The 8,695-nt window shown below is 30.3% G+C and overlaps 1 protein-coding gene across 1 annotated transcript; it reads right to left on the bottom strand.

Moving 5' to 3' along the window:
• Positions 1 to 4,863: 4,863 nt before the first annotated feature.
• On the bottom strand, positions 4,864 to 8,678 carry LOC120265649 (novel plant SNARE 13-like). The gene is given in 11 exon segments (XM_039273602.1): positions 4,864 to 5,238; positions 5,240 to 5,275; positions 5,384 to 5,458; positions 5,539 to 5,631; positions 5,795 to 5,851; positions 5,923 to 6,002; positions 7,048 to 7,145; positions 7,216 to 7,253; positions 7,335 to 7,428; positions 7,547 to 7,639; positions 8,368 to 8,678. Coding segments are annotated over 11 exon segments (813 nt in total). The 5' UTR covers positions 8,445 to 8,678; the 3' UTR covers positions 4,864 to 5,166.
• Between the last annotated feature and the right edge of the window lie 17 nt (positions 8,679 to 8,695).

Below are 8,695 nucleotides of genomic sequence, written 5' to 3'. Positions count from 1 at the left end.
GGTGAGAATTCGAATTTTAGTTAAAAGAATTAACTTAAGGTGATATAAAAAAAATTATAAATTTTTTTACCACAAAAATATATATGTATGTATATATATACAAAAACCCTATTTTGATCAATTACTTAGTTTCTTATGCAATATGTTATTATCGTTTTTGTGGGTAAATTTTTCTATCATGTCACTATATTTTGATTCATTTTTACTTTGATTATTGAATTTCAATTTGTATTACTTTAATTATTCAACTTTAATTTGATTTTACTAAATAATAAATTAAGGATTTTAACCCCAAATTAATTACATAGCTGGCTGAAAATCTAAGTCAATTCTTTCAATGATACATTATTAAATCTATTTGAGGTGTCCATGTTATAAAAAAAGAGCCACATCATTCATTTAGGGTCCAAAATTTTTTTGATTTATTACCAAATAAAATCAAATTAAAATTAAATGATCAAATTAATATAAATTAAAATTCGATGATCAAAATAAAAGTGAACCAAAATTTAATGACCTACTAAAAAAAATTTATTTATTTATTTATTTATTTTTGTGAGATATTGTTATATGGGCCACTAACTTAATGGAGCCTTGCCAGTTGACATTAGAAGAGATGGGACCCAAATGGATACCTTTGAGCCAATGATTTCGTGTAACATTTCATTCACATTTATTTTTGTCTTATTGAAGCTGGTCCACAAAAATCCACAAAAAAACACAAAAAGTAAATCACAAACTTATCTATGATAATAAACATACAAGACAAGCATCTTGGATAAATAAGTTACATCACACATGGGCATGTACAATTCCATCAATATGAACAACAAAAACTTTGAAAAGCATGGTTGCAATATGTACTATATATATATATATATATATATATATATAGCAGAGCAAATGTCAGTGGTCTCACATGGCATGGAGGACCATGTGATGAAACAAAGTCAGAGAATTCTCTTAAACATTAATCAACCCAAATTAATTAGATTTAATGATATGAAAAATAAATGCATTCAAGAAGAAGTTCATGGATCACATACACGAGTTGACATTTGTTATTTTTAGGCGGACTTCACCTTCTCATCTAATGCCAGTTTTTACTTAACTTTCTATGTTAACATTATCTTTGGTGATAAACCTCTGCTTTTACTTCAAGTGTTTCCTGTTTTACCTCTCTTTGGGGTTTTTGTTTGTTTTTTTATTATTTTGCATATTTGTTATTTTTCTTTTTCAATAAAATATGATTTATCTATTTTTATAAAAAAATATTCTCAATATAATTTATTCTCCGATGCATGTCATAAGATGTGGATAAAAATCTCAAGCATGAGTGCAACCACCCAAAATAAAAAGAAAATGAGTAAGAATCATAGATAAATTCACCAAATTCCTGGAAAATCCATACATGCTTCTCCTCTCAAAGAAAGGTAGGGGAAGATATTAAGAATGTCTCATAAATATCATGAGAAAACTATAATGAAAATGGCAGTGATGTTCTTATCAACTCCAAGGCTATAATCTCAAATTTTCCAAGCAAAAAAATATAAAAGCATGTGTGCAATGCATGTTTCTCCCATATTCATCTGCACTACAAAAAAAAATTTAAAAAAATATATATATTGTATCTTCACAATGATGATTGCAATTACACCACAAACAATCAGAAATAAGAAAAACAGAATGCACTAGTTACTAATGGTCACCTGATGAAAACATGGTTTTCACAGTTGAGACAAAAAATTGCATGAGAACAAGTAAAGAATAAAATATGTAGAGAAACTTTGTCTAACTTATCTATCAATATCTTTAACCAATTGTGAAGCTTTCTTGATGGAAAACTGAATAGTATCTAGCTCATTAACAATGAGACCCATTTGTTCATTCTGCATAATTACACAATCAATGACATTGGCAGACAGTAAAATAAAATTTTTTTAAAAAAAAAGGCCAGTGTACCTGAATTATATATATATATATATAATGTTTATTTAAAAGATAAAGGTTATTTTCCTTGTTATAATATTTGAAAATTGTTTATTTAAAAGACTTTTTTTTTTTGGTTCATATCAATAAAGAACATATTAATTAAGATCTCATCAATTCTCATATTCCATAGGTTGTCATTTTTTGAATTTTTGTGATTTATCATAATTCTTTAGTTTTCATAAGAAAAAAAAAAAAGAAGATAATTCTTTGGAAGAAGAGCGAGTGCATTTATACAGACCGGTACCATAGGGATTGATAATTAAGTTAGAATGTTAAATTAATAATTTTTAAATTTCACAGGGTGTATTGAAAAATAACTATTCATAAATTGGAAAATCGTTTAGTAACAATACTAACAAATCACATTAAAGTATCAACTAGAGAAGAATATTTTTAAAATTTATAATATTTTGAGGTGTTGTTAGACATATAATTTTAAAATTTTAATTTAGTAAGGGAAAAAATTATTCATCGGCTTCTTTCCTCTATTATAGTCTTTGAAAATTGTTTGAATTCTAATTACAAAATTATATTTAAACCCCTAAAAACATTTAATTTTTTTCCCATTAATTAATTAAAAACACTTAAACACCTGGTTAAAAAAAATAAAATAAAATAAAGATAACATATGGAAGGACAAGCACTCCACTACTCATCTTTTACCGAGCTCCTCATCTTCATAATAGTATAAATTTTATTTAAATAATCTTTTAAAATTTAATTAAAAAAACTCTACATAAAAGTTTCACAGGTATTATTCATAAGTTTTAGGTTTTATCAAAAGAATAATTGAAAATTTTCTTATTATAGTCTTTGATGATTGTTAAATATCACGTCAATTCATAATCTTCATGAATTATATTTATAAAAATGTTATGATTTTATATAATTTTTTTTCTTCTTCTTCTTATAAACTTGAAAGATCTGAAATGAAAATTTACATATTATTCTATTATTATCCTATTAAGATTCATGATTTTGTAATTTATATTATTTTAGGGTTATATATATAAAAAAAACCCATCCATAAACTAAAAATTTTCCATACTATAGCCTTTGAGAATTGGCTCAATCCTAATTACATAATTGCAGATAACCCCTTACAATTTTTTTTATTCTTATTATCCTATTAAGATACATGATTTTGCAATTTATATTTTCTTCAGGGTTATATATGTAAAAAACCCATCCATAAACTAAAAATTTTCCCTACTATAGCCTTTGAGAATTGGCTCAATCCTAATTACATAATTGCAGATAACCCCTTACAATTTTTTTTATTCTTATTATCCTATTAAGATACATAATTTTGCAATTTATATTTTTTCAGGGTTATATATATAAAAAAACCCATCCATAAACTAAAAAAATTTCCTTACTATAGCCTTTGAGAATTGGCTCAATCCAAATTACATAATTGCAGATAACCCCTTACAATTTTTTTTATTCTCATTATTACTCCTCAATGAGTTGATAACCAAAATAAAAAATCTAAAATGCCAAATGTGAGTCTCATGCTCCACAGACTCCACCAAATTTAGTCCCACAGTATCTCTTAATTTCTGCCAACTTGACTTAGTAGTTACAATATGTATTAACTCTCTACTATTTGAGAACATTGATGAGTTTATGAATACATGCATGTACTTAATGTTCTGCCTCTCTTTTTTAGGACTATAGAGTTGGGTAAAGAAAGAACTGAAAGGACATTCTTTAACTGTTGAGAAAATACAGATGATGAAGGTATTGTCTTTAGACCATATATAATTAATACTTATAAAGTTTCTTATTTCTTTTCTGCTGAAACCTATTTATTTTTCAGCAGAAGGTGTCAACGTCTCTCTGGTGAAAAGATAGCATGACAACTTGAGGAAGAGCAAAATTAAAATGCAGATAAAAAGCACAAAATGAATAATCAAGTGTATGCAAGACTGCAAGTAATCATAGGACCTTAGGAAACAATGTTACAGTTGGGTAGAACAAAAAGTGTTAATTAAGGTGAATATATCTAGACTCTAGAGTATAATGTCAGTTAATTGAGAGTTTTCAATTAATGTTGTGTCATTAAGCTTCTCACATTCTTTTTGAAGTCTTTGATATCCTACATGTGAAAAGCATTCATTTGATCCTTTTCTTTTATTTGTTTATTTATTTATTATATTTTTTACTTGAGTATTAGCAAATCTCCAAATTTGGGGTGATGGAGAAGGGTGAAAAAGTTTGTATTTTTATTGGATTTCATTGGATTGTTTTTTGAAAAAATGTGAATGTACTTTTGCAAACAAAAATGCATCCAAATTAATTGCTAATAAGCGAAGAATGAATGATTAGAACCTGTCTATACAGTTAATTTATTTAATAATTATATCGTGTCAAGATGGTTCATCAGCATGAAGGTTTTACTATGTTGACTTTGAAGAGAAAAAAGTCTTTATCACAAAAAATCTTCATTAAAGTATAATTAAATCTATCTTTATATATGTATTGAGCTCTTTAATTTATAGTATACAAGAGACCTGAAAATAATGAAACATAAAACAATAGTCATAATTTCTTTAATTAAAATCAACCAATCAACCATAGGTGAACCTTCAAATTTACTTTAATTGAAAATTAATTAATTAATAATTAACAAGAGTTTAGTCTTTGATGAGATAATTAGGAGAAGGTGCCCTAGATATACATGCTCATAAGAGCAATGTGGAGTTTAAAAATATTAACTATTACAAAAGCTTAAATATATAAATTGTGGATTTATAAATTCAGACAAAAATTTCTTTATTTAAATAGATTGTACCCTGACTCATTCAATGGACTTCAAGTGACATGATATCTATCCAAGCAAAAGGCCTGAGAATTAAAGTTCACACATGAAAAATAAATGCATTTAAATCAATAATATCATTTCAAGAAGTTCATAGACACACATGTAGGAAATTTCTGAGAATATAGTTTAATCTCCGGTCCATATACACAGGATGTGAGTAAAAATCTCATGATACAGAGCTAGGCCGTCTCAACCACCAAAAGTAAAAGAAAATGAATAAGAAGCAGGACATGATGTACAAGAACATAATCAAACAAGATCGTCAGTAATAGCCATCCTCATTTTCTTCTGCAAATCCAGATAACCCTCCTAAAGAAGATGAGGAAGATATTAACAATGCCTCAAAACTACTGAAAACCAGCAAAAGCATCTAACGATAGCAATTTTCTCGCCGTTGGCGCTGGTGGTGCCAATCCAGGGAATGTCTCTGATGTTCTTGTTGTGTGGGTTTACAATCTGAAATTTTGCAAGTAAATATATGAGTCATATGTCTATTACATGTCTTCTATGCATTCACCTGCACAACAAATAAAATTATACACAAAAAAAAACAAGATGTTGTACCTTCACAATGATGATTGCAATTACACCACAAACAATCAAAAATAGGAAAAACATGATGCATTTATCAGTGGCAACCTGTGAAAACAGTTTTGACAGTTGAGACAAAATGTAGAAGAATAAAAAAAGAGTTAAATATGCAAGAATCTCAGTCTAACCTGTCTGCCAATCTCTTTAACCAGTTGTGAAGCTTTCTTGATGGAAAACTGAATAGTATCTAGCTCATTAACAATGCGACCCATTTGTTCAGTCTGCATAAGCACATGATCAATCACATTGAAAGAAACAAAAAAAATTGCAACTGAACCTAAATTAAGAGTCCATGAATTCATCTACAGCATAGGTCAAGCTGCATGTACTGCACCAAAGCACTGATAAGTGATAACATAAGTGGAGATGACCAAATTTACTTACTTGCCCCTTCAAGTTTACAGCAGTTTGAGTTCCTACTTCAATTGTCTGCTCAACAACCTGAAGGATAGATGTCAAAATAAGATGCATGACATCAAGGAAGAAGTGCCATGGTGGGACTGAGCACTTACCATCTTAGACCGCTCGATAGTCTGATCAGTTTCATCCATTGTCTTCATCCCAGCATTTATAAGCTCTTGATTAGACATTGCTGCAGGGTGAACAAAAGTAAAAATGCTTAAGGAAACAATAAATTTATAAAGAATCAGTGCTCTTCCTATGCCCCAGAGCTCCATGCTGACTTAAGAATGGCACAGAAGTAAAAATACAACTAAAATTCAATTTGAATTACTATGCATAGTATGGCCAAATATTTCAAACTCATGCAGAATCGTGCAAATCTCAGCTCCACGAAAGGTATCAGATATAATTCTTACTTCATCAGATTGCATAGGCATAGTCTCATAGAGTTGCAGCACTCATGGAACTCTGCATGTTTGTGAGTTAAAGAAATTCAACCATCTCAGTGTGAATTCACTATGCATCATGCATGCATGGCTCTGTTAGACGCCCATCATTTGTTATCTCTAAAAATAAGTCTAGATGGTTAGCAGTATGTTTGTAAGTTTTTTTTTAAAAAAACTTTGAACTTAGAATAAGGCTGCTTGTGTTTAAGGTATTCATGGATAAGTAAGGATTCCATTCCAAATTATGTAGTATTTTATCCCTATGAAAACTCAGTTCAGTGGTCAATGAAAGTCATGATTTCATTCCAAATTCTACCAATGAGGTTGTGATCATCTCTAACAATATCCCAGTGGTTATCAGATTGCCTGGGGAATGCTAATAGCTACAAGTTGGCATAACCTCTTCACTTTGCTAGTGAGAATTCCAATAAACAGTCAAGAACTCAAAGAGCATAATTACTTTGTCTCTTCATAAACTAATCTAAACCACATTTACCGCCCACTTACAGCAGACAATTATTTCGCAAATGATAATTGAATGAGAAGGATTATCACTATCTCAAAAGTATACTCTTTGTTAACTAAAAGAAATTAATCATCCATAATGATATAATATGAATTCATCAGCTGGATATACCATTGCCACTATACCCTTGATCTAGATTAATCTGACCTCAGATACTATATAAAGAATACAAATGGAGTCAATGGACTAAAAGAAAATTAAAAAAAAAACTACTTTGAATAAATAAGATAATTCCCATAAAAACAATGGGAAAGAAACATTACCGGAAGCCATTTGGACGTTCTCCTCGCCCACAGGATCACTGCCTCCAGCACCCATATCAAATAGTTCAACTCTTTTATTCCCAAGGCTAGTTGTATACCTGTACATCATCAGAAAAAAAGTTTAAATTATGGGTAATTATAGATCAATTAAACTAATATCAAACTCACGTTTTCCGCAGGGCCACATATGTGTTGAGCTCTTTAATCTGCAGTAACACAATTCAGAATTGTTTAAATACAAAAGATATGAAATTCACAAACATGAGAAGAAAAGGTAGAATAACAACCATCGATTGCTTCTTCTCATTGAGCTGCTTATTGACTTCTTGTGAATTTCTAGTTTCTTCATCTTTTAATTCACGATCAAACTCTTTAATCAATCTGCAGTGGAAGAAAAGGAGAGCATTCAAGAGAATGTAAAAAATTAAAGTTTCAGCCTCCAAGTCTAAGAAATGCCCAACAGATCAAAGAGGATGAATTACACAATAAACTGGAATACCTCTTACACTCCCTCATTTTCCCAGTGAGTTCCTCCAACTGCTTAGATTGTCTATTGGGGTCCTTAACCTTGTCCAATTTCTGAAATCCATTTCTGCAAAGTAGAGTAAACAGTAAAACCTTCTAATGATTACACAACAAAGAAAAAATTCAATAAGAATACCCAATTTGTGTTTTCATCAACTTTAACAAAGAACAAAGCGAGATACTTGAACAATAAAGACCTAATAGATAATTCACAAGTATGATAATTCCCGATAAGGAGGTTAACTGACTGGGGTGAGATAAGCAGCAAGATTTGATGAATATAGGGACACAGCTATTCATAAAAACTACAAGTTCAAAAAATATTATTCAGGTTTCCCATTAAATACATCAACTTGATGTCCAGAACTGAACTGGCCATCCTATTCAATACTTATGCAAGTTCCCTCTTCAACAACTAATCAAATTACACAGCACTACTACAATGAAACGCCACTCAAAAAAAAAAAAGTCCAACCAATTCACACGGTGGAAATTTTAATAATGTGAAAATCACAGTCTATTCTATAATTCTTGATAACACTTGAAAAAAATTCACCTTTTTTGTGAGAATGATTAGTTTCAATGCTTAAAAAGTCTTGCTAAAACTACTTCAAATTAACTATAAAAAATTCTATAATAATTAAGAAAAAAAAAACAGTCGCTTATTTCATGCTTGATTGATCATCCATTAATTACCAAGAATCAAAAGGAACAACAATAGAAGACTGACTTTGTTCAGAAATTGCATACAAAATCCCCCAAAACAAAATTCAACAGAGATGAGAAAAATTGTACGATAGGGCACGCAGAATGTCGTGGATTTCGCCATCGAGCTGCTCCAACTCGGCGCTCATCTGCATAGACCCCGCCATTACTCAAAAACACCAGAAAAACTGAATCTGCTCCTATATCTCGAACCCTCAGACCATCCCAAACCAAGAATCAGATCCACCAAAACAAAGATCGCCAAGACCTCACCGTTCTAACCCAGAACGGCGAGAAGCGCAAGAAGGGCAGCGATTGTTGAGGACGATGGCCAAACCACAACCCCTCGCCGCGATCTCGACGAAAGCCGAGAAATTTCCACAGCAAAAAGACCCCCTTTTTAATTTCTAGGGCTCTA

The sequence above is a fragment of the Dioscorea cayenensis genome, chromosome 7, assembly GCF_009730915.1.
Source record: "Dioscorea cayenensis subsp. rotundata cultivar TDr96_F1 chromosome 7, TDr96_F1_v2_PseudoChromosome.rev07_lg8_w22 25.fasta, whole genome shotgun sequence".
NCBI lineage: Eukaryota > Viridiplantae > Streptophyta > Magnoliopsida > Dioscoreales > Dioscoreaceae > Dioscorea > Dioscorea cayenensis.
This window is presented reverse-complemented; position numbering and strand designations above follow the sequence as displayed.